Source organism: Tasmannia lanceolata, unplaced genomic scaffold (assembly GCF_043159265.1).
Source record: "Tasmannia lanceolata isolate RefF3 unplaced genomic scaffold, GAP_Taslan_0.1 ptg000015l, whole genome shotgun sequence".
Taxonomy (NCBI): Eukaryota; Viridiplantae; Streptophyta; class Magnoliopsida; order Canellales; family Winteraceae; genus Tasmannia; species Tasmannia lanceolata.
Window position 1 is genome coordinate 48,993,655 of NW_027518692.1, and position 27,609 is coordinate 49,021,263.

A 27,609-nucleotide genomic window follows, 5' to 3' on the forward strand; every position below is an offset into this window, starting at 1 on the left:
TACATGCAGATACGGGTACACCGTATAATTTCGCCCAAATTAAGGGCATCTCTATCTCTCTCTTGACCTGAAGTTTCCATGTATGATACCAACAACAAGCCAATATCTATTTATTTTTTCTCAAAACCATGATTCTCAAAATCGAGAAAAAGAACCCATAAAAAAAGCATTGAGAAAAAGATTAAATTTAAACAGCAGATTAAAAACTATTAGTAACTAAAACCCCAGTAGTCACAACTCACAAGGACCGTTGGAATGGAGTTAGATTTTTTTTATTTTTATTTTTACGAAGGGGTGTGACAACATGAAGAAGGGTGATTTGAGGGATATAGGAAGGATCTTTTATTAAAGAGCATTTACATGGAAAACTTTCCATAAACCCCAAAACGTCCCCCCTTACCACCCTTGTATTTAGTATTAAGAGTGGGTGAGTTTTTGGGTGGGCGATGAAGCCAAATGAGCTACCTTTTTGGGTCCAGTACTATTGCCCTCTCTCTTCTCTCGACCGATACTACCGCCTTCTGGAACACCAACCAAACCCTAACCCTATTTTTCTCTCTCTTTCGGACTCCGTAATCCATTTCCAAGGTAAGTTTACTCTGTTTTCCTCTTCGAATTCGTTTATTTACTTCTTATTTCGTGCATTATGGTCTGATCTGTGAGTTTTTTCGCAAGGATTTTGCCCTAATGTTGGGGGTTTTTGGTAGTTTCGAGATTTGGAAATTAGGGTTTTTTTCCTTTCTCTTTCTCTGTATTTCTATCTGTTTGTCCCTTTTTTCTGTCTGTATTTCTTTGTATGCGAAGGAATTTGAGTTTTTATTTGGAATGGGAAAATGAAGATATTTGGGAGAAATCTGAGATTTTTGGCAAAGTATTGCATCTGATTTTTTTTAATGCCGATTTGTTGGGAATAATGGGCAGGGTTTGTGAAAAAATTTGATTTTTTGATGATTAGGATTTCCTTCACATCTACAGCATTATGGTCAGTGTTAAGGTTTTTTTTTCTTTTGCACCAATGTTGGGTTTTGGGTAGTTTTGAGATTTGAAATAAGGGTTTCCTTCTCTTTTTATCTGTGTTTCTGTCCGTGTGTTTCTTTTTCTCTCTCTAAAAATTTTAGTTTTTTTTTTGGGAATGAAAAAAATGATATTTGGGAGAAATTTGAGATTTCTGGATGCCTTCTGTTGATGTTAATTGGAAAAAATATTGCATCTTTTTAACGCCGTTTTGTTGGGAATAATGGGTTGGGCTTGCGGGGGAGGGATTTATGAAAGAAAAAAAGATTTTCGATGATTAGGATTTCCTTCACATCTGCAGCATAATGGTCAGTGTTGAGGGTTTTTGGATTTTTTTTTCATGTTTTTTTGTCTCTCCCTTTAGGGTTTCTGGTCGTGGGTTTATTATCAATGCTCAAATGGCGTAAATTGGGATTTTCTCTACTTGAGTTCCATGGGGTTGCTGCTGGATCTGAATTGAAAGGTTCCATTTTTCGTGTCATGAGATTGTGGAATTTGGGATTCCGTTAATACATTTCAGAGCATGAGGGGTTCTGTATGTTTAATGTTGGCAAAAAAAAGTGTTTGAGAGAATGTCGAGGAAAAAGATGAAGCCGGGGAGGACTTTTGCGAAGGGGGAATCAATGGAGCTGTTATTTGGTGAAGAAATTGGGGGTTTGTGCGATGATGATTTTGAAGGGTCGATTGAGGAGCGTCAGATTTTCATGGAGGTTTTCCATGGAAACAATGCTGGAAATATGAGTAAGAGATGTCTTGTTACAGGAGCTATTAAATTTGAAGCAGAGACTTGCAAGCACACAAATGGATTATCCTATTCGAACTGTGAAAATTCGACCATAACAAGTCATTCATCCTTGAAACATTCGTCTGGAGAGGATGGTTTTGGTTGCGCGAAGAACAATCCCAGTAAAATAAGTGACATGGAAAGTTGCTCATGGGCAGGGCGGTCTGGTCATGAGCTTCCCAATCAGAACAATAAAGACTCAATTTATGATATCGGTAAGGATTTGGTTCAATCGGAGTCATTGGACGAAATTGCCCCCTGGTCCGGGGTGCATGTACCGAATCTGCACCACATCGGTGAAACAATAACATGCAACATAGTTGAATCGTCCAGTCAGGGCATTACATCAAGTTGTGTTCTCCTTAAGCGACATGGAAAGGTGGACGCTATACGCGAGGAAAATGATGGGAAAGCTTCTAAAATTAAAAGAGCAAGTCCACCAGAAAGAAATGTTAACGAAGCTACTAAAGTTAAGGATTTTAGACGCGAGGAAAATGATGGAAAAGCTTCTAAAACTAAAAGAGCAAGTCCACGTGAACGAAATGTTAATGAAATTACTGAAGCTAAGCCTATCTTAGTGGCTGTTTCTCAGCAAAGGGCAGCTGAACTTCTGTTGACTGGTGCTGTCATTGTCACCCCTCTTGAAGAGAATTCAGGATCTCTTATATACGTGGATGATAGACCCCAGGGGTCTGCTCTTTTGAAGTCAGATACAGTTGATATAGCACAAAAAAACACTTTTATAAGGGATCTCCGCCCCCGACTCCGTTGGCATATAAATCAGATTTTCATGGCTACAGGCTGGGAAATTAAGACGCGGCGAAGGAATAGCAGGACTTATGATGATATAATGTACAGATCGCCTCCACCCAACAGACTCATGTTTTTGTCATTCCCTAAAGCTTGGAGGTCTTGCGGTGAGAGTTTGCTTGCGGCGCAGGACGAAAACGGGAGACTGTGGGTGGATGTTATGGGGTTTTGGTGTGACCTATCGGATACCTTAGCATACATTGACAATGATATGCAACAAATGAAATCTTCTTTTTCGCTTACACATCGATGGTGTCTTCTCGATCCATTTGTGACTATGGTGTGGGTTGACAAAAAAATGTGCGCGCTGAGATCAGGAATGCATGTGAAAGCTGTTAAAGGTGTATCGACTGTGTTGAACACGGGAAGTGGCTCTGTTTTGGCTGCTGAAGAGATGGATTTGGACGGAAATCAGCTTGTAGAAACCTCTGGGGGTCCGTTAGACAGCTCGAATGAGAGTTTAGTACCAGTTTGTGAGTCTGATAGCATACCGGCACAGATGGGTACTTGCCCGCAGTATATCCCAGTAGTTGCTGGAACTACACAGATGATGGTTGAGGCACCTGAAAATGCATGTAATCAGAAATATGGCAATGAAAGTTTATCTGATGAGCATAATTGCACAAATGATGATTCTAAACTTGGTTCTACATTATTATGCTCGAATGATGATTCTAAACTTGGGTCTACATTGGAGGTATCAATGGGGAAGCGCTCTCATGATGGAGAAGTGTGTAAAACAAGCCTTAAAAGCCAGGTCAAGAGCATCAGAAATGGATCTCCTGTTACTAGAAGTACAATTAGTACGGAGTGTAACTCATCAGTAAGTGAGCCAACAGTAAGAAGATCATTGCGTATTGCAAGCATTAGTGGGAGAGAGTCAAGTCTTTCTCAGACAGAATACTTGCTTACGAATGATTCTTTGGCCCAAGATTCTGTAAAATGGAATTTGGAACCTTCAGTATCACAGGATTCAAAGTTGGCTGAAGGCGATTCTATGCTTGAAACTTTTCAATCCACTATAGAAGAGGAACCTACACCCCTTGATTTGAACAGGGCAATCGATGGGACGGATATGCAGGACAAGATAAATGAACAAGCACCGGAACTTATATTACCTTCTGGACTTAATCAACACTGCGAGCAATTGGCTTCTGAAGAGCAGATCCCATTTCATCCACAGGACACTTTACAACATGAAATGGAGGAGCACGGTAAGGAAGAGGTGCTTGGTCATGCGAACAAACATAATACTGTTTGTTGGGATGGTACTGCCAGAGAGGTTCTTTGTTTTGGGGTGGACGATAAAGTTGAACGAGATCCGGGTTTTTCGATCCACCAAGAAGATCTCATTTTATCTGAAAAGAAAATGGGCTCGAAGGGCTTGCAGCATAGTGAATATCAAACTGTGTGTGGAGCTTCAAAAGAGATGGAAGGCACATCTTCTGCGACACCAGGAATTTGTTTGACAGGTGAGGCAAAGGTTGAAGCAGAAAATTTCTGTGTCAGAAATTTAAATAAGGGTCATCAAGGTAAACGCCGTGGTCGTCCGAGAAAAAACCATAAATGCCACGATAGGATGACACTTAATGGATGTAATGGAAAGATGCTTTTTGGAAATCAACAGGGTGAAGAAACTTCAATTGAACAACAGATGCCATTTCTTTGTTCCCAAGTGGAGAACTTGGGTCTTGAAATGGATAGGCACCGCAAGGAAGAGGTGGCTGCTCGCAAACATATATTGGAAACTATCGGAGTTAATATGCAGCAGGAACCCCAGTCTTGTATTTACGAAGGTTGTCTCAGCCAAGAAGTTTTTTGTGTTGGGTCTTCTGTTATGGATGACAAGACTGAAAATAATATGGAACAGGAGCTTGGCATTTCCTCTGAAGCTTTGAAATGTGAGACATCGGATTTATCTGCAGCAAGATCGGGCATTGCTTTGACGAAAAAGATACATAAGAAGTCTAAGAAGATATCAGAAATTAAAGCTTCCCAGTCACACGGAGAGCAACAGAATATGAATTCCATCAATTTGGACGGACACCAAGAAGGTCATAGAATGAAAGGCATTCCAATAGCATCCCCTTCTGTGTGCTCTTCTCAGCATCTTGTTAGCCCATCCAAATCTAAAAAGTCTCGGGTCAAGTGTGGAGATTTTAAAGAAATTGTTGTGGCAGCACATAGTGAAAAGAGCCCAACAAAGCCCAAATGTGCGAATACTGATCAAGCCCCTTTATGTCATTCAAATGGCGAGTCTGTAGACCCTCAAACTAGCAGAAAAATTGCCAAGGTGAAAAAATCTGAAGGCCCCAACAAAAGCGGACAAAAGAGATTGCGTGGATGTCATATTGATGACAATGATCTTTTGATTGCATCTATAATAAAGAACAAAGATGTTAGTTCAAACAGTAAACATTCTAGTAACTCTCAATTGAAATCTGTGAGAAAATTCAAGAGTAAAAAAGGGTGTTGCGAGTTGCTGGTACGAAGTCCTGGGAAAGGCGGGAAACTATCATCCATAGATGGGAAGTGGTCCTCCTCTGGAGCTAGAACAGTGCTTTCGTGGTTGATTGATGCCGGTGTTGTATCTGTGAATGATGTAATCCAGTACCGAAGCCCAAAGGACGGTGAGATTGTAAAAGATGGGTGGGTTTCTAGGGATGGAGTCCTATGTAAGTGTTGCAACAAGATGCTATCTGTTTCCGAGTTTAAGGTTCATGCGGGTTTCAAGCTATACCGGCCGTGTTTGAATATTTTCCTGGAGTCTGGTAAACTATTCACTCTATGTCAGCTACAGTCTTGGTCCGCGGAGTACAAGGCCAGGAAAGGGAGTCCACGTGCAGAAGTCGAGGAAGTAGATCAAAATGATGATACTTGTGGACTCTGTGGTGATGGGGGTGAGTTGATATGTTGTGATAACTGCCCATCTACATTTCATCAGGCTTGCTTGTCTGCAAAGGTTTGTCTTTTTGCTGAACATGTACATTCTATGCAATTTGTTTTCTTTAAATGCATTGCTTTCCATTTGAACGCTGTTTAAATGGCTACTGTTCTCCACTCTGCCACTTGTCACATCCCCAAATCTCCAAATACGTTATGTGACCATGGATGAAAAAAAATCAGGATCTTAAGCAAGGCTTGTGCAGTTGTAACATTTATATAGTTTCATCTTACCACATCGTGGTTTTCTCAAAGCATTCAGCCAAAGAATGTGATCGTTGACTCGAACATTTACAATTGAATCCAGGTGGTATGCTGAGATCATTGGAGTAAGATGAATTCATGATTTGACTTCAAGACATGAATATATCCATAATGGTGACACTGGTAGCTGTTTGGTTTTTATTTAGGGACTTAATTTCCCATTCTATTGAATATCTTAAATAATAACAGATCTATATGGGTCCTCCCGACCATATTTAATATTGAGTGGACACCAGGTAGGTTGCTCTGAGCCACAAGTTGCCATTGTTTTTATAATCGTATTCTTTTTTTCTGTCGCATTAAAATGATTGCTGTTCGGTCTTCAGGTTAGTAACATCCAAGGGTCTGGTTATACTACATTTTATCAAACCTTAAACTGCACTTATACATGTTGTATATTATTATACCATATATTATGTATATGTGTGTGCATTTTGAACAGATGAAAAATATTTTGTATCAACAAGAGATAATACAGGGGAGGAAAACAAAAGGTCAAAGGTAAGGGCCTGAAAAAATAAAAAAACTAAAAATTTATGTGTGGACTGCCAGCAAATACTCTCACTACATGAGATACCATAGTTGGCCAAGTGTGTCGCCAACAAATTTCTTTCTCGATGAATATGAGAAAACTATCGAGTATTGACACTCTTTGTTAGCTCTTAAAAATATTTCCATTTCTTTAGAAAATATTGGAAAGTTGCCATTCGAGATATGAATAATTTGTATTCAATTGATGAGTAACATTAAAGCCTCATCAATCCACGATTTTACCGAAGGTTGACTTCTGTAAGAATTTAAATCTGATCCAAGCCACTTTAACTTATGCATTTATGACTTATGCCACAATAATCACTCTAGATGCATCAGATATAACTCCGAGCTAGCCATCACAATAACTTTGCTTCTATCAATGAAATTAGGTTTCAAACATTCTGGAGGCATTTTGCACCACTCGTCCGGATTCCTATGAATCTGGTATCCAGCCTCGGAAAAAATTCAATCTAATCGTGAACTAGAATCATGCAAGGGATTCCTTTAAATCATAACTTTAGAGTCCTTTCAAAAACTTCGAATATATTGGAAGGAAATAAGGTTCTTTAGGCTATTGTCGGAACGAAAAAGAAACACTTTAGAATTCCTTCCCATCTAAATAGATCAAATTGTGAAGGGAAATGCATTCATCAGCGTTGAGCGATGTAAAAAGATACAGCAGGTTTCTAAAGGATGCCGTGAAAACCCTTCCAATGACTGCAACAACTTACTACCATGAATATGGTGATCAGATCGTGAATCTTCTTGGCCATCATGAGTCCAACCCATGGCCCTTGGTCCCATCCTCATGGCATGATACCTTCCCTTGATCAAGCGTGATGAAAAAGATGTTCTTTAAAGATGTTTTGATGATATTGCTTGCAAGCTGCAATCTTGGGTTGATTGTTTGTGAGGAAAATCGAAAAGGAAGGATGTCTGGCAGAGGATTTAGAAAATGAAGGTCAAGATCCATAGTCAGTGGTAAAGGCGTACAAAGTGAGATTGTCCGAAGCGAGCTGACAAGTCGGACAATGGTGCTACAAAAACGGCGGTGGCAATAACGGATGAGCAGAGCAAAACAATTAGATATGCTCTCATAGCCTACACAAGTAATTATTCTCCTTGTGATGAGTGGATTCTAGATTCATGATGCTTGGTTCATATATCTTCAGAAAAGGTTATTTTGATACATTTTAGGAGATAGGCCAGGTGTATTGTCCTTGAGTGGGTCCACTTCTTATGTCACTGGAATTGGGACAGTGAATATCAAGATGTTCGACGAGTGATTTGTACTTTGGCGGTGTGTCGTCTATACCAAATATATGGAAGAATCTAGTGTCTCTTGGCCTATTGGATTCCAAGGCTTGTAGGTACTTAGCTGTGTTTGGAGCCATGAAAATCACACACGACTGTATGATTATGATGAAAGGAGAGAAGTATGACAGATTATATCGTCTAGTAGGTAATACAATTTCTGTAAGTATTCTTATGATCTTGATAGTTAGTTGGAAACAGTGGCATGCACATGCATAAGGTTTCTTTTGCAATTGGTGCATAGATGGGTTTCCATGTTGCTAGCAATTGGTAAAGGTTATGGCTTTAAATTTCCCTGAAAGAACCAAAATGTTTTGATTTCCATCCCCACCTAATCGAAATCTACATGATTTCCTTTCACGCCACTATTTTCCCAAAATTTTGACTGAATTCATGAAATTCAACCAAAATTCCTGAAATTTGACTAAACTTCTCAAAATTCAACTGAAATTCGTGAAATTCGACCGAAATGGTTAAACAACAAAAAATGGAAATATGTTATTATTTGCATTTCATATGTTCATTCAATTAATGTAGAGAATGATATTTGGCATGCAACATCATTGAATTGCACAACAAAGTAACCATATCTTATGCATGCGATGTCAGATTGGATGAGACCAATAATACCTCGTAACTCTATTTGGTATTGACATAGGGTTGGGGTCCTTAGAGGGGAGACTGGTTATTGTACTTTCTTATACTTCATCACATTGTACTTTATGGACTTTACTGTTCTAGACATGCGTGGCCATGCATGTCACTAGGTGTTCGATGTGATCAAGCCATTTTGGATGGCTTTGTTGCTTATGTGATGGTTTCTAAGTACGTATTTGTGCTTATTCTAGCATTTCCCAAAGTTTCATCTAAAACTTCATCATTTGCATATTTTTTTTTAAAGATTAAAAAATTTCATATTTTGCATATGTTTCCGTACATTTTTTGCGATTTTACAAGATTTTCACCAAATATTCCATCGAAACCAAAATGCTTATGTTTCTGTGTCGACCGAAACCAAAATTTAAAACCATAGGAAAGGTTAGTTCTTGCCGGGGGGGGGGGGGGGGATCAAGGTCCCTCTCTAGAGTTGACTAGCCAATTGACTCGGTGTAGTTGCACATGTGCATCGGCCGTGCTGATCTAGTCAGCTAGAGTTAGAGCCAGAATGATTTGATGTGTAGTTGGCTCTTCACAGGCCAATGTTGGTTTGCGGTGACAGTGGATCGGTGGTGACGCCTTTGGAAAATCTTCATGTGGTTGGAAAACAAGCCAAGGGGGAAATTGTTGTGATAGGTGTCTTGTTTCCTATGCAAATAGGATTCTCCACGTGAGTGGAGAGGAGACTCTCCCTTGATTTTAGGTTTCCTAGTAATTCTAGGATAGAGAGAGGGAGGGAGGGTTAGGTTTCCTAGTTAGTCTAGGGCTAGATCTAGGTTTAGGTATTTATGGGGAGAAAAACCACACAACCATGTGTGGGTGGTGAGAGAAAAAGCGAGTTTTTTTCTTGGGGTTTTCTCGTGGTGAGAAATTGAGAGGGGACCTTTTTTTACACTTTGTTTTTGTGTTCAATCTTGGTTGAAGAAGAGGTGTGTCTCCGTCCTTTTGCTGGTACCGACCCAAGTTCCAATTATTATAATATCACTGTCCCTTATTAGAGTTGGATGGATTTCTCATGTGCATAGTGGCCAAAAAATTGGTGTAAAAACTTGTGGAGCACAGCACAAAATACTTGTAGTTGAAGATTGGCCTTTCATGCCTAACACAGTTTACGGGGTGTTTTTGTGTTAAGTGAAACGTTGTAGTTCTTTAATTCTCTTTAAGGTACCTTTACCTTGTTTCCACTAATAAAACAAAGGAAGAGATCTGATGACATTGCAACATTCACGGAGTTGTCACTTTCTGCACTCCCGAAAGTGATGACTAGTGAACTTTTTGAGAGTTGGAGGTGATGAACTTGCCACATACAAATTACCGGACACAGGCGATATATTAAAATTACAGGCAAGGTTTAAAATTTCGATTTCGGACTTCTGAAAAACCGAAATTTCGACCGAAATTCCGGCCGAAATTTTTAACACTTTTTAAAAATAAAAAATAAAAAAGGCATTTTCTCGAAATTCCTGACCGAAATTACCAAAATGTCGGACCGAAATTCCGAAATTTCCGCCGAAATTTAGTAAATGGCAAAATTTCTAATTTCGCCAAATTTCGGTTTCAGTCGGATTTCGGTCGAAATTTAAAACCATGATTACAGGATACAGGCGACAAATTATTTAAAATGGTGACTCAACTACCTCAAAAATTGGACTCAGATATGTATGCCTCACACTTGAGTTGGGTTTTGCCCAAATTTTGCATTTTGCCCGAAGTCAATCGAACTTACCATTATTAATGGTATTCGTGATTGTTTTATATCTCAACATTAACAGGAAGCCAATGGGTTAACAGGTGTCTCTGCCCTACATGTTTCTCTTTCCTATTTAATAGACTTGTCCAAACAAATTTTGGTATTTACATGCTCTATTTATGTATTTTGGCTCAACATCTTATTAAATGTACATATCTTAAGGCCCTTTTTTGAAAGCTTCATGTTGGATATAATATATTGTTCCTGATTAATCAAATGATTTTGTGTTTCTAGTGATGGCTTGTTTGTTAATGTACAATCTCTTGTTTTGTCATAATATTATTTTTTATTTCAGGAGCTCCCTGAAGGCAGTTGGTACTGCCCGAACTGCACATGCAAAGTTTGTGGGGATGTGGTCAATGACAAAGAGCCTTCAAGTTCCTTGGTCGTATTAACATGTGCACAGTGCCAACATAAGTGTAAGTTTTTCTCCTTTGTAAGTTCTTTTTTGATATTATCTTTTGAGCCGAATATACTGTTGGAGCCTTGGAGCTGCCGATAGCCATTTTCTGGCTGGGAGGTGTCCTTGTGATTCAAGAAAATGCTTTCAAGAGTATGGCTTAGGAATGCATAAACTGGTTGTCGGTGATGAATCACAAGGAACAGTTTTGTTTGTTTTTTTTGTTTTTCGAAATGGCACGAGAACAGTTTATAATCTAAAATTTTGAAGTACTGGAAATAAAGTGATCTGTTGGGTAGTGTAGGTGGAAAGCCGATGCCATCTGAATTGTTGGCGAAAATATCCCAGCAAAACAGTCAATAAAGCAATGACTCTGAGTATCATAACTGAAAGGAGGAAAAAGTTTTCTGAAAGTTATAATTGGGTTTTCAGAAGGCAGAAACATCTGTGTGTCAGTTTCATTTTGCCAGCCTGATACCTCTGTCACCCATGAAAGTGACACAAGCCATCTCAATTGCTCCCAATCTGTGATGGTATTCCTTGTTTATTAGTATTGGGCTCCGCTTGATGCTGTATCGGTCCCGTCATGTGTGCTAATGGCAGTGAGAGTGAATTTGCTTTTTCTTTTTTCCCTTGCACTAGGGCTCCATTTTTGGTATTCTTAATTTGTCATTAATTCATGTTTTTCTTGTTGAACAGCCCCAGCTTTTGTAATTTATTAACCCGTACGGGTGTGGCTTAAAGTCATGGGTATGCTCCCCATTGATGCGAGTTCAAATCCCCCCCCCCCCCTCCGGCTTACCCGCTTCGCGTGGATTACGGGTGATTGTGCGCATCTGTAGGAATTGGGGAGGGGATACCCCATGTCATAAAAAAAATGCTTTTGTAATTTATCAAGTATCTTGAATGATACAGTCACTACTTTTATTTATTCCACTGTTTAAAAGCTCCTTGAGTCACCCATTGACTCGCCCGAGTTGACTAGGTTTTACCTTGGGCGAATTGTCATCTGAGCCTGAGTTTTCCTTACCAAGTCAACCAAAAATCCTTTGACTAGCTCCCGTTAATAAATGATTGACTGTATCACTCATTGACAAGCCTGAATTTACTCCCTTCTACCTTGGTCGAGTTCTTGTCCGTGTCCAAGTTTTTAAACACCATTTTTTTTAAATGATCTTGTGTTTATGAAATGGCCCAGAATATTTCCACTTGTATTTTTGACTTCAACCATATACAAAATAAACTTCATTTTGACTGACTGAAGGAAAATAAACTTTCTTTTGCATTAGAAATTAAAATAGTTTAACTGTTTAAGTATTTAATGCACAAATCTTTTTTTTAATGTTAACCTGAATTGATTCTTATGTTTTCCGAATTCCCAACTGTCATTTATTCTCTACTCGCTAGTTATTGGGGACTCCAGAGGACATATATAATGGGGTATCCAGTAAGCTTAATGCCTTGGTGTTGAATTTGTGCATAATTTTCTTATTGATAATGTATTGTCTTAAACAGATCATAAGGCGTGCATAAATGAAGATTGTATGCATAAAGAAGTGGTCTCTGATATGTGGTTTTGTGGAGGAAACTGTCGTGAGGTATGCATTTTCAATGGTTGTTAAATAGTTCCTTTTATGTCTAGTTTAGATTTAAAAGAAGCATCTGGCTTAAATAAATTAAGAAAATCTTTGCGTTCTTTTAGGTGCATTTAAATTTGATTTGAAAGATGAACTTGAAATGTGATCATTCCACAACATATTTATTATGTATTATTTTTGAGGAATAACAGAAATATATATTAAACAGCAAAAAAGTACAGATGAGTCAAGATGAGCCAAATGAAACAGCAAGAGGAAAAAAGAAAGGATAAGGAAAACAAAATCCCTCTTCATAAGCAATAGTATTACTATTATCATCTTTCCTAGCAAGACATTTGCCATGTCATTTGGACTGCTGTATATGAGAAAAAGATGGGGAGAGCTCTCTAATCAAGTTAAGATTTTCTAGGTGAGGTTTGCTAATCTCCAAGGGGTCAAGGTCTTCTTTAAGGGCCATGCTATTAGATTAGGCAAGTTACCTTCAAACAAAGATTATAAGATGGATCCACTATAAAAATATGAAGCCCTCTGATGCAGGACCAGGACCTTTACTGAAAGATCATTATACATACAGCTCTTATATCAAATTGCTAGGGATTGCGTGGGGAAACAGGGGTTGAAGATGTTTGATTTTCTTCCTCCCCGATTTTTGTTCATATTATGCAACTATTTTATGTCTTTCTCGTGGCTTCTCTTTGTACCTTCCGGTTGACCATCTCGGTCCTCCGTTTCTTTTTGACTGAAATGTGCAACCATTCAAAAAAAAGTATTAGGAGAGGGATGGGGTAGTGCGGTTGGGATAGGAAAGAAAAGGTGTTGGTGGAGGGAATGGGGGTAGTCGTGGGTTGAGGGAGAGGGTTGGAGGTTGTGTGGTTTGAGAGTTGTCGAGTTCGGAGTGAATGAGAGAAGGAAAGGTGTTAGTGGAGAGGTAGATGAGAAGTTGCATTTCCGATGGGAGGGGTTATAAGTGATTTGAGACAAAGTGGTGGGGGAGATTGGGTTTGCCGCTAAAGTTAGGACGCGTAGGGATTTCAACAGAGAGGGTTAAGAGAAGGGGTAGGAGGCTAGAAGTTAGGAGAGGCTAAGGGTTTGCGACAAGGAGGGAGGGAGGGAGGGATTGTCTAAGCAATACCTCCATTATGCTGCCCAAACGAGCGCAGGACACAAAGAAGAGCTTCCAAGTTCTAATAGAGTCTTCCTAGAGCCTAGACAATGCCCATACTCTTGGGTTACTCCTTCAGAATCAAGAGACACTAAAAGACTAGTAGAGGCTTTTCAAAGACGAGACGTGGCTTGATGGATTAGACCGGCATGTTACTGAACTCAGTCTGAGCCAAGCACCGTCTCCAGTCGGGTATAATAAGGAAGATATGCCAGAGATTGAACCACATGTGCAAAGGAAACCGCCACCACAATGTATGGTTGTTCGAGCTGATTCTCCACCTCGCAACAACTCTAGATGAGAATCAGGGATCAAGCTGGAACTACCGGAAGTCCATGGAACGCAAGAACCAGATAAATTCTTTGATTGGAGCGCCATTGTTGAGGAAGCACTGGAGCGTAAGGACACCCATTGAGAAAGTGGTACCTCTAACAGCTCTTCGCCTACGAGGACAGGCCGCTGCTTGGTGGCAAGCCCTAAAGTATCAGCAACACCAATAAGGAGACCCCCTTGTCATTGAGTGGGAGGAGATGCATCGAGAGATGTGCTGGGAGTTTCTGTCCTTCAATTACAAGTAGGTAATAGACCAGAAACTTCACCGACTTGTATAGGGAAACCGATCAGTGTCACAGTATACGAAGGAGTTTTATAGGCTCGTTGCCAGAAACTATCTACGCGAATCATGGGAGCAAATCATAGCACGGTACCTTGCTGGATTGAAGACATCAATCCAGGATGCCCTTCTAGCTCACACATTAAAAAACGTGACGGAGGCCCATGCAAAAGATAAACTCATAGAAGATTCGCAACGAAGGTGTTAGTGTGGTTGGTGATGGTTGAAACGAAGAAGATTTACAAGAATGTGACGGAGGCCCATGCTTGTCCTTGTAGACGTATCTTCCAGATACAAACATGGGCACGGGAGCAGATATACAAATCAGCCAAAATTAGGACACGTGTATGTATACAGATGTCTCTTACAACGAGGTAAGGCACAAGGCATGTATAAATAAAATACCATAAAACTTAACTAGATCTTACTTAGAATATGAGTCTACTAATAAATTAAAAATAGCATCCATAAAAACTCACATACTCAAAATTATAATCGCTAGTATGTGGCACTTCAGACAAAAACATGATACTTAATTCGAAGAGAGTAAACTATTATTTCTATTATTGTTTGACCAATAGAAGTGTCCATAAAGTATCTGAGTTGGTATCATGCAGCGTCAGACACAGTGCATTGGGCCCTCGCAAGTATCCCAGTATCCTAGTACATTGAGCCTGCACAAATATCGTAGTGTCACACATATATAACACTGAACACTGTGAAAGATCGATTTACAGCTTCTAATTTGTTGTCAATGGATGGTACTCAATCTTTCTCTTAACTCACAAGTGTTATTGTTTTGTGTAGATGTTTGGAAGCTGTGCAATTAAAATCTTGTAGAACCTTTTTTCAGAAGCTGGCATTGGCGATGGTTGACTTAGTGCTATCAAAATTAAATAGGATGCTGCATTAGAAATAGATTTTAAGGGGTGCACAAAAGCACTTAAAATGGAACCCGTAGATCCTACAAGAAATGAAACATAGAATGACTTCACAGTGCCTAGGCTCTGTGTTGTAGTTGTAGCATATGCTTTTAATTTTTTGAAGAAGGTTTGTAGCCTGCCCTTTTAACAAATATTATTTTTCTGTGTACTTGAATGTTTCTTTGCTGCCCGTGTTATCAATATTTGGCATGAATCATTGTTGTTATGGCTTTATTATGCGTCTTTTTCTTGAGACAATTTGATTTACCGTGGTTAGCAGGTTTACTCAGGTCTGTCTTCTCATGTTGGAGTCTTGAACCCCATTTCTGATGGACTTTCTTGGACACTTCTGAAATGTATTCATGGTAACCCAAAAGTTCACTCCGCTCAAAAGTTCGCACTGATGGCAGAATGCAACACAAAATTAGCTGTGGCTCTTACTATTATGGAGGAATGTTTTCTCCCCATGGTGGATCCAAGAACGGGCATTGACATGATATCTCATGTCTTATACAACTGGGGGTGAATATCTTCGTCTGATTCATTTATATTTTCGTTTTCTTCTTTTTTGTTTGATTCTTTGCAGTTCCATCTTAGACCAGATTCTGTTTCCTTTTTTTTTGTTTCTCTCCTGGACTTTCATATCATGTCGACTCTGCTTCTGTGATGTTCCTTTTTTTTTTTTTCCTATTTCAATTCTAGATTCATTTTCTTTGATACCCTGCTACATATTTCTTCTCATATTGATCATGTTTCATGTTTCTCATATATGTTGGGTGCATTTTTTTTTTTTTTTTTGAATGGTATGTTGGGTGCATTAATTGGGGTTTTGAGGGAATGATGCCGTTTGAAGCTCTAGTCAACCCGAACCACATGATGTCAGCATATGGACCATGTATGTCATGAGCTGGAAATCAAGTTGATGGAACATTCCTAATTCTCAATTGAAGGGCTTTAAAAGAGACGGTTATAAAAATGAGCAGTGACCTGCGTTCGAGTCCTCCAATTGAGTGTCTAGAAATGTTGGGTGATAATAATTTCAGGTCATGTCATCTCCATGTGGGGCCCTCTCGCTGAAGGGTTTGGATCATGCTGATTTGTGAGTGTGGCTGTTTGAGGCTTCTTAGAATAATCTAACAATTTTTTTTTTTAACGATCGCCAATTTTATTGAAGAAAAGACCGAGATAGTCAAAATACAAACGAGAAAACAACGAAAATAACAAGGAACAATTTAGCTACAGTATAGAGTCACGGGGGGAGAGAGTCATACAGGGCGAAGGACTTTTTCGACACCCCTAATCTGGCTAAGCTATCGGTCATCCCATTTGCCGATTGACGCACATGCTTGAAGACTAAAGACGTTGATCTCTTGCAATCGCCAATCTCGTCAAATAACCTGTCGAACCTCCAAGGGTGCTTTTGAACTCCTTTAAGCCATTTGATGACATTTAAGGAATCCCCTTCAATGACCACATTATCCACACTATTTGATGCCAAAAGTTTAATGCCCTGATGAGCTGCACAAACGTCGGCTTCCGTTGCATCCACGACCCCTATGGGCCCCGCAAAAGCCCAAACTATTTCCCCTTGATCTTTTCTTAACACCCCCCAATTCCAGCCAGGCCTGGATTGCCCATACTTGAAACATCAAAATTTAACTTTAGGAACCCGGTTGGAGGGAGAACCCATTTTTGTACAACTTTATGCTTTTTTTTCTTCTGCACTCTTACATATCTCTTGCCAACCTTCCCATAGGTCATATGCAGGTTCAAACCTAAATGATGGAAGTGACTTTACCCATGAGATGGTAAGGGCTAACACCTTTATAAATAGAAGAGCGGGGCCCCTCGCATACCGTATGAAAAGTCTAGCATTTCTTTCCTTCCACAGAACTCAAATTGTTGCTAGAAGGGAAACATTCCACGAGTTTTCCGTTTTTTCTTCCAAGGGGCCAGTGACCACACTTGTAGGAGCTCAATGAGTGTTTCAGGAAAAACCCAATGAATTCCAAAACAGTTCAGCGGCTTACCCCAAACCAGCTTGGGCACTGTGCAATGCAACAAGAGGTGAGTAGTAGTTTCTCCTAACCCGATGCCTCGATGCATAAAGCGCAATGGTAACAATTAGCATTTTCATTTTTCTCAAGAAGTCCCCCTTCTGAATCCTTCCAAGGCAAGCAGCCCAGCCAAAAAAGCCGACTCTTGAAGGAACTTGGATTGTCCACACTTTGGCGATTTTTGCAGACGCATGGCATACCGCTAGATGATGGTAGTAGGACTTTACTATAAAGTCTCCTGATTTATTATAGATCCAAACCCTTTTATCCTCCCATCTTGCCTCATAAATCCTTCTTCAAGTACTTGTAAAAGCCTTACCACGGAGGCGATCTCCCAATCAAAGAGGTTTCTTCTGAACCTTCTAGACCACATTACCTTCGATTTTTTCCATGAAAACCATTACAAATCCTTCCTTGTTCACTGTCATAGCATACAATTCTGGAAACATGTCTTTGAGAGTCTGATTCGAGCACCATTTGTCTAGCCATAACCTGATCTTGTTCTCTTGATACACTTTGAACCTGATACCTTCCTCAAATAAATGGCAGAAGCTTAGGATGTCCCTCCAAATCATGTTGCCCTTACGTCTGAACTTGTCCTCTGACACTCAATGACCTGGAGATGCGCCATATTTACCTTCAATAACTTTCACCCAAAGATGATTTTCCTCCTTTCCAAACCCCCAACGCCATTTGCCTAAAAGGGATATTCTCTTTATTCTTTTTATACCAAGTCCTCCACTCTTAATTGGTTTGCATACTTCTTTCCACTTCACAAATGGGATTCCATGCTTATCTTTGGTTCCCCCATAAGAACCTTATTTGAGTTTGCTCAATTCTCTTGGCCACACTTGTAGGGCATTTGAACACCGCCATTTGATAAATTGGGATGTTAGCCAAGACAGCTTTAATAAGAGTGAGCCTGCCTCCCCTTGAAACAAGGTTCCTTTTCCATGTATCCAATCTTCTCTCCACCCTCTCGACAATGTGATCCAAACAACTCTTTGATTCCTAATATGAACAATCAGCCCATGTTCTTGACTCCAATCAAGAACACGTTTCTTCTGCTTCTCATTCGGTAAGAGCGACACTGTGACTTACTCTAACTTCATTGTATCCTTGTCATACAATAAAGTCGTCACCAGGTTGTCATACGAATCGGGAAGCGGAGTAAGGGGCAAAAGGGCATTGTCTTCTTCCGTCAACTTTTCATTAACCGTGTGGAGCCGATCCACGAGCTCTTTGAATACGATAATATGTTCCAGAAGATTTTCGCCTTCCTGCATCTTCATCCTGTACAACTGTCACCTCATATATAGTCAGTTGGCTAAGCTTTTTGACATGTAAAGCTTTTCCAGCTTCTCCCACAATTTAGGCGCTTCTTCTCCTATAACGCTAAACATTGAGTTTTTTGCCAAGCATAGTCGAATCGTGCTGACCGCCTTCGACTCAATGTCTTCCCACTCGGCATCCATCATCTTCTATGGCTTCCCATCCTTTCCTTTCCACGCCTTAACCAAGCCCAAGAGGAACCTGAGAAAACCTAAGAACTCTCTCTCCCTCTTCCCCTCTCTCTTTTCTCTCTATCTCTTTTTTTGTCTCTATCTCTTTTTTTCTCTCAAGCCTAAGATCCTCCTACCGTAACTGAATTTGGTTTCTCTCTTTGCCTTTTTGGTTTTGGTTTTCCACAAGGAAAAGAAATTAAGATACGTGGGAAATAAGGCAACTTTCCCAACAGATCCATTTGCAAGTTTAATCACACCGGACATAGGAGCAAAAGAAAGAAAACCATCATGCTTACCTGACATATGCTCCTAACTCAATGATCCAGGAGGTAAAAGATTGGCACTGATTGGAATCATGATTAGCAGATGCATCCGCACTTGTGCAGATAGACTTGACGCCTTCATGGGAAATGTACTAAGTGATGCTTTGAGGGCAGCAAGTTACTCATTTAGATACCTGATAGCCATAGCCGTTAGGTTTGTCGTTGATTTTCCTACAATGTGTGGATTAACGGTTGTCTGCTACCCTTCAATTGTGGCTGTGTTGGCACTCGTTGTTCTCATCTTTGGTCATAGATGATGATAGAGATCCCAACACATGCCGCATATTTCTTCTATCCTCGCAATTAGTATATGTCATATTATCTCTATCAATATCAATCATCAATGTCCTTACACTTGGTTGGCTTACCTCATAATTGTTTTCACCTCCTTTATTGCCTTTAGAATCTTTGGCTAGATCTGAATGATCTATATGTTTTGCTGAATCAATGCCCATAAAGCTTACTTTTCGGATGTCTTCTCCTCGGATATGATTAGAAGGCTTCAGGATGCAGAAGCTTTTCTTTCCGATTCTGATGCCATGTTACAAATCTAGAACATCAACTAAATTAACGAAGAAGAAATCAGAAGCAGCAAGAATGGGAGATAAAATGGAGAAAAGAGAGGAAGAAGAGAAGGAGTTCGTGATGTTGGGGAAGATGTTCGTGAGGCTAGAACACCCAGCCCATAAACAATTTATATAGTCCTCTTGTCTGCATAAATCCGAAGTGTGCCCTCTCCTTACTTTGTCACTTGAGTGACATGGACACATTACAAAAGAAAACCCAAGGGAACCCGATGGGCCCTATATGCATCCATATCTTCCTTCAAATATCAATACCAATTATGTGTGATAAATATTGTGAGGATAGGCTAATCATTGGAGGTGGGTTTTTTTTCACCACTCTCCTTTCAGATGTCGCTGAAGTCGTATCTAGCTGAGAATCAAAGGGGTTGGGTTTAGCTGAAGAATATCACAACTTTTAGAAATGCCATTTAAAGTGTTCTGAATTTGTGAGGGGGGCTATGTTCCTTAAAGAGAATGCTTTAGCAGATGCTTCAATTGAGCTGATTTATTGTAATAAAAATAGATGCCGCCTTTTGGGTTCTGTAATATTGAATCCGACTCGTTCTGTGAATGATTCAATTGAAGTATTGTGTAATGAAAGATAAAATCCCTTGCGTTTTGGTGTCATCCGGTCTATGCAATGACAGCTTTGCGTAGCGTGATTTCAGAAAGGAACTATCATGATTGACTTATGAATGGACTCATACAAAGTTGTAGTTTCCTTTGATGAAAGTTGATGGGGAATGATATTCCCGCTCCCTATCCTCTATAACCGCACAACCTTCATTATTGTTTTGTGTAGGCAGTATTCGTATCTCTCCTCAGTTCTCTCCGTCCCTTTCTCTCACTCTCCTGCGCGCTTTTGACTGGAAAGTCTGGAATGATTCATGATTACAAATTCGGATGAACTCTGTGTTGGGACTAAGGTCTATACTCTATACATTGCCCTTCCAATGCCTGCCCGCGAATTTACATCTTTGCAGTTCATAACACATTTCTAACACCTTTACACAATTACAAAATAAATAAATAAAAAACATTGACACTCCCCTTCCTGCCTTGGTCTATTTCATCGAGGAGCTAGATAAAACTATCTTGTAAATGCAAAAATTACAAGAACCCATATTCCAGTTTGTAGAGGAAAACTTGGAAATTCTTAGTGAAATCCTACTTCGGCTAGATGATAGGTAGCCCCCAGAATCCTCTGTTTGTAAGAGGATACTCTAGCAACACTAATTGTGGAATATTGTTCACATGAAACAATGACTAACAAAGCAAAAGTAAGCAGTAACTCAAACGTCTCATTGCCTTTGAATGCATTCATCATCTTATATGACCAACTCTTCTCCCAACAATTGAATATGGTCATTTGTACCTTAGAAATAAAGCCATGAATTGAATCCTAAAACCCCAAAACTGCAAAACCCACCCGTCCAACAGCCTTAGAACGGGGCAAACCTAAAACCCTAAAACCTCCACACCCAGAACCTTGAAAACACGAACCTCCTAAACCTTTAAAGTCAAAATCCCTAGCCTATCCAAAATCATTTATTTCCATCGATGGACTCCTCTCCTTAGAACACGGTTTTAAGCTTTGATTTTTATTTTGGTATGTTTTTTGATCATGACAGGAATGCAGACATTTTGGTTACTGGTGAAAATTTTGGTGGAAATCCTGTAAAATCATAGAAATGTATGGACATATATGCAAATAATGGATATTCAAGACGAAACTTCAGGGAGTGCTCTAATAAGCACAGATACACTAAAAAACACCATTTAAGCGAGAAAACCACCCATAGTAGTTTAACAACATCGAACACCTAGTGACATACCCTGTCTGATAATTAGTACCTTCCACATTTAACATCTACTCAACTCAACTCAACTAAGCCTTTGTGCCAAACTAGTTGGGGTCGGCTAATGAACCTTTAGAAAATTTTCTTGAAGAAGGTGAAAGGATCTACCGGGCTCAAATTGACTAAGTCTAATCCTGACACTAGTTGGGTTCGTGTACATGGATCATTTTCTTCCATTCTCTCCTATCCAAGGTCATGTTCTCTGTTATGTTCCTAGCCATCAAGTCTTTCCTCGCTGTTTCTACGCAAGTTGTTTTCGGGCTGCTCTTACCTCTTTTTACTCCATCAACTCGGCACGAGTCACTTTTCTCATTGGAGCATCCAAAGGCCTACGTTGGATATGCCCAAACCATCTTAAGAGGCGCTCTCTCATCTTTTTTTTCCCTCAATTGGTGCCACCCCCACCTTTTTACGGATGTCTTCATTTTTAATTCTATCTAACCTTGTGTGGCCCCACATCCATCTAAAGCATTCGCATCTCCGCTACACTCATCTTATGCACATGCTGCTTCTTGGTGGCCCAACATTCTGAGCCGTATAGCGTGGCTGGCCTCACAGCTGTCTTATAAAACTTTCCCTTCAACTTGGTAGGTATTTTACGGTCACACAAAACTCCTAAAGCATGCTTCCACTTCAACCAACCTGCTCTTATTATGTGGTTAACATCCTCTTCAGTCTCTCCTCGCCCCGCCTCCTTACTCATATTTCCACATTTATCATCTATTTCATAAAAATATTTATACCTATACATATATCACATTTCACATCAGTTCGTATAAATATAATTATATGACCCATACTATTATAAGATACCACTAATAAATTTACGGTTTTGGTTTTGGTTTTGATATGCGTTTCAATTTCGCTAGCGTTTCGACGGAGATGAGAAGGAAAATATTTCAGTTGTTCTATGTCAGCAAAAATTTAAAACCATGCCGAGGACTTGCTAAATCCCTAAAACTTACAAATCCAAAGCCCTAAAACTGCAAAACCCACAAACTTAACAGCATCTTTCCCACAAATCCTAAATTACCTTATCCTTATCCTATCCAAAATCACTTATTTCCTTCAATGTGTTATTCACATTCGCCCATACTCTTAAAACTCCCCCGCTTCATCATGGACTCCCCCTAGTCGACTCGACTCCCTTTTCCCTTGGCTACATTCTACATTTTGCCCTAATAAAAATGTTTCAATTTCGGTAGCGTTTCGACGGAGATGAGAAGGAAAATATTTCAGTCCTTTTGTGTCAGTTTCAACGAAAATTTAAAACCATGTCAAGGACTTGCTAAATCCTTAAAACTTACAAAACCCACAAACTCGACAACATCTTTACCACAAATAAAAACTCCTTTGACTCTCCTGAGTTATGACCGCATCAACCAAGTACTCAGCCACGTCAATCGCGTTCTTGGCCGCGTCCGCACCGAGTCGACAAGGATTTTTCTTGGCCGCATTTTGATCCACATCCGTGTTTTTAAACACTGGTTATTCTTCTAGGACTCGCTAAACCAAAACTGACGGAAATCTTCGCAAACATGTACTTGCAACCATCTTCAAAGAGGTACAAACCCAAGAAAAAAGCGTATGTATATTCCTTCTTCTTCTTCGAGATCACAACTTGTTGGTGGGCTCAAATTCAGAGGTGGGTCCAACATCATCAGGAGTTTCGACTTGCGGGTAGTCGCTTTCATTGATGTTGGACATTTTAGAGCAAACACCCAGAAGATTAGGGTTCAACACCACTCCAGATGATCGGTAATTCCCGAAGAACACTACTCGTCTCATCTCGTGTTATCCCGTCCAATAAACAAACAAATGAGGGATTCATATTTCAAAGAAAAAAGAAGAGAGAAATGGCAGAGTAAAACCGGGAAAAGAAACAAATACTGCCCCGTCCCATTCTACGAAACAAAACAAAACAACGGAGGTTGTGCGTTTATTGGGAGTAAGGCGTGGGAATATCTTTCCCTATGTTAAATGATATGCAATTTTGTAGTAGTAAATTACCCAATGGGCTTGTTTCATCTTCTAAAGTATTTTCAAGGCCATATAGGTTTTAGAAATTTACTTCCTTCCATGCATGATTAGAAGTCAGCTACAGGTGATCTGTTCGCTGCAAATGGAAAAAAAATCTTCGTTTAGTTCCATGGTATATTAATAAATTCTTTAAATGTAGTTTAATATTTGCTTTTTACATTATAGCCTTTTCCACCAATTTCATTTACTCTTCATGGTTCATAACTATGTGTCAAGCATGCTAAGGAACTTCTAATAAATTGTGCGTTGTGTGTTTTCTGCTTTTAGATTTATTCCTTGCTTCCTTTCTCCTTTGTAAATGTGACTATTGATATAATGTCTTAAAGCCTTTTTATGTGATTTTCAGATCAAATTTCCCACGTTTAAATTTTCAAGGTTTTTTCACTGTGGTAATGGAGAAAGATGATGTTCTTATTTCTGTAGCATCTATCAGGTATGACTTTATTGTGCAAATGATTTCTTTAGATTTGGCATATGGATTAACACCTCGGAATATTGTAACAAATTTACTCTCAATTCTTGATATCTGTGGCATTAGCATGACATTAATTTTTTCTTCCGTAACACTTTTGAGAAAGCATATACACCATAATACTTGGACCCAGTTCTTGCCGGTTAAGTTGGAAATGCATTGTTTGCATATCATTTAGGCCCCAACAATGCATCCATCTTGAGGGTGTACTTTTCGATTACTAACCTGAATCCTTCTTGATAACCCATCACTACAGAAGTTGTGTTCTGGCAGTCTCATATATTTTGTATTGTAACTCAAATGCAAGTGCTAACTCTTTCTCCTATGAAATAACTGTAGATTTGAATCAAATATTTACCACAACCAACAAACCTATGTGGGTGATCTTCTCCTTCATAAATCCCACATTCCCACTCTTGTGACTTTCGTGGAACTTCGATTACTTGAAGAATTTCAATCACTGACACTAGGAGTTGGGGTATGATGTACCGACCAACTAAGTAATCCTTGCATTGTGCCGAGTACCTACATGTACTCTGAAGATTTTGCTATTGTCATTCTTGGGATGATGCCATCCACGAAAATTTACCAAGTGAGTCCTAAAGAAACTAGTGGATTTTCATCGTCCATCTTAGGTTGTAACTGCATGACATCCCATCACCATAAAATGTTGGCCTTTAGATGATACCCCACTACTTTCATTTGGTGGCAAACTTTCTATTTGTCAAAATTTATCCCTTTGCCGATCCATAGAGGAAAACCCATTATCCTTGGGAAGTATTTATGTCACCAATACCTTGAAACTCCCCATAAAGCATACAATAAACCCGACTAGGGGTATTCTTGTCCTTTCATGTATAACCCTAGTGACACAAAGGCAAAGCCTGTGTGTGGGTGTGTGCGGGGGGCAATTTACCAACCTGAAAAAATTTCTTAAAAATCTTCACATATAGTCAAATTTACATGTTTGCCCTTTGCCCCCACTTAAATTCCCATTGATGTTGAAGAGGGGCAAATGCCCTTATCGTAAAAATATTGGGTATTTTAAAAAATCAGTGATTTTCTCCAGCCTTTCTCTTCAAAACAGCAACTCCTCTCTTTTCTCGCAGCCCATATTTAGGGCTTTTCTGTTTTTAAAGCTTATCTCCCACACTCAGGTCTCCCCTCTCTCTCGGTTACTGAGTGATTTGAGGTTTTCTGGTTTCCCAGGTATGTCTCTCTCTCTCTCTCTCTGAGGAGTTTTGATGAGAAGAATCCTATTTGCAGTAGGTTTCAAACCATTACCATTGGATGGAATAAAAATTAATCTCAAACTTTTATGGAATCTGCAATTGCAATGGAGAATAATACAAAGATTTCCATTGTAGAATGAATAGTCTGATGAGATTTAGATTCAATCGAGCACCTCTTCACATCAAGAAATCCCAAGGTGATTTCTTTTCCTCACTTATCTATCTTTGTCTTGGTTAAATTGATGTGTTCCTCATATCAAGAAATCCCGAGGTGATTTCCTTTCCTCCCTTCCCTTTGTCTTGGCTAAATTGATGTGTACCTCATTGACCTTCTTCTTGGCTAATTTTTCCTCAAAACTATCTCATTGGATTTTTTCCAGGGAAAAAATTACAGCTATAGGATGGATCTTTTTTTTTCAAGTTTTTTGATGAAAATCTTTTATATGGAAAACTTGTCTGTGAAAACATTGGAGGTTAGATTCAATTTTCATGGAAAGATTTCTAACTATAGTTAGCTGCAATGTGTTAAGAGTTATACTTAATAAGGAGTCAATATTCACAAGATTGGAGGAGTCTGATCACCAGATGAAAGTAAGCAATCAATCCTAGATTAGAAAATCCTAGACTGGAATGTATCCATTTTAGTTTTCTGCTGCTGTCTTTCTACATGATATTGCTATTCTGTAATCTCACACAGACAGAATTAAGTGCCGAATAATATTGGTTCAAGCAACACACAAAATCAAGTCTTCATATGGTGAAACTTGTTTTTTTGTAAGGCCTGTGCTTCTCTTTTATAGGTCAGTTGGCTTATGTCTCACACTAAGTTTCTCTCTAATTCAATTTTGGAAGTAGAAAATAGAAGTCTAGAAAAGGGCTGCAGGTCTTTTACATCCATCCTTCCTTCTAAAATTTATTTGTTGTTAATTGGGACTAACTAGGAAAATATTTTTGTTAAAGTTGGGTTGGAAGTTGAAATGATAGTCGAATTAGAAGTAGGATTTGAACTAGAAAAAGGAGTGGAGATATAAATGTATGTAAACCCCTCCATCTGAATTTAACACGGTGAAGTTTGTATGAAATTTGTGTTAAAGTCTCTTTTGAAGAGTAATGTAATTAAAATTTGGGAAATGATAAATTCGCTCCTTTTCTTTACTTGGGACAACCAGCTCCAGTGTACGTAGCAATCGGGCATGTTGAATCCTTCTCACGTGAAGTACATCAGCCCCTCTGCAGTCATAGATACACTGGAGCCTATGATTTGTGGACACGGACACGAGTGTCGTGTGTCGACACTGACACAGAGTGTCGGATATGGCAAACCCCCAAAATTTAGAAACAGGGACACAACTAAAATAGAAAGTATATATAATCATAGTTTGTCGATATGGATTTGTGTGTCGAGTTTTGACATGGATATGATTAGTCTGACATGGAAACATCTAAAAATCTAGAAATTGTGACATGTGCGTACACATAAAATTATTGATTATTACACAATTATGTGTCCACACACCCACATTAACCTAATACCGAGCAATACATTTAAAAGTGTCCAAAGGAGTGTCGACACGTGTGGACATGCGTGTCGTGTCGGACACGGCAGGACACGTGTGTCAACAATAAAATCAAAGTGTCGGCTAAATCATAGACTGGAGCTGGCTGTCCCAATTAAAATAAAGGGGCGGATATATCACTTCCCTAATTTCTTGTGATTAATTCTCTTTTGAAGAATTATTTGATTAATTTCATTCTTCGTGGACATTTTCTTCTCCTATTGGAATTTCTCCATTGGTTGCAAGATTGTGAGAAGTTCTCTACACCAATTTAGTATCGTAGAAAGTCAAATTTGTGGAACTCTACTGTGGATATGGAGAAAACCCAACAAGGACAATTGAATTGAGTAAACTTTATGTAGGCATGGAAAAATGAATATGAATGATTTTTTTTTTTAAATTGAAAGTAATTTGAATTGAAAATTTTGATATCTTTTTGATTTTTTTACTATATAATAATTTATTGATTATTATATAGCAACCATTCTTTGCCCCCTGGAGCAAAATCCTGGCTTCTCCCCTGGTGACACACATAAAATATTCTATGATAGGGAGAAGAAACTCTCTCTCTCTCAACTTTCTCATCTTTCTCTTTCTCCCATGATGGTGGGTACATTTTCTTGATTGTTGATGCGGACGCATCGGTATCACCGGAAGTAATAGGGAAGGTATGCAGGAACTAAAGATCTTTCTTCAGAAAGAATTTTGCACCAAAGACCTTGTCGCCTCATATACTTCCTTAGAGTTGAGGTAGCCTATTCACGTGGTGGACTATCATTGTCCCAAAGGAAATATGTATTGGATATATTAGAAGAGACAGGATCCTTGGGAGTGAGACCGGCTGAGGTTTTCTTGGACCCTAATGTCAAACTTTATCCTGATTAAGGGGATTTGTTAGAGGAAACTGGCAAGTACAAGAGATTTGTTGGCAAGTTGATTTACTTGACGGTGACTTGTCTAGATATTTCCTTTGCAGTAGGTCAGTGGTGAGTCACTTCATGAGCTCTCCATGTACTTCTCATTGGGCAGCAATTACCCAAATAATTAATGTATTTGAAGAGGGCCCCTGGTAAAAGCTTATTCTTCAAAAGACGCAATCACATGAACTTGGAAGGGTTCACTGATGCAGACTGGGTCGGATCTCCTGTAGATGGAAGGTCGACTACAGGATATTGCACATTTTTTTGGAGGAAACTTAGTGTCATGGAGAAGCAAGAAGCAGGATGTAGTGGC

General features: G+C 39.3%; 1 protein-coding gene across 3 annotated transcripts in view; it reads left to right on the forward strand.

Moving 5' to 3' along the window:
- The first annotated feature begins 336 nt into the window (after positions 1-336).
- The window catches only part of LOC143892062 (uncharacterized), a 30,218-nt gene continuing 2,945 nt past the window's right edge, over positions 337-27,609 (forward strand). Inside the window, exons 1-6 of one of the 3 annotated variants that reach the window (XM_077396532.1) lie at positions 337-588; positions 1,379-5,570; positions 10,366-10,489; positions 11,986-12,068; positions 15,044-15,288; positions 23,463-23,549. In XM_077396532.1, the coding sequence (XP_077252647.1) occupies positions 1,587-5,570; positions 10,366-10,489; positions 11,986-12,068; positions 15,044-15,288; positions 23,463-23,549 (4,523 nt within the window). In that variant the 5' untranslated portion in view covers positions 337-588; positions 1,379-1,586. The remainder of the gene's footprint in view (positions 589-1,378; positions 5,571-10,365; positions 10,490-11,985; positions 12,069-15,043; positions 15,289-23,462; positions 23,550-27,609) is intronic. The other 2 variants (XM_077396530.1, XM_077396531.1) reach the window with 2 other exon arrangements.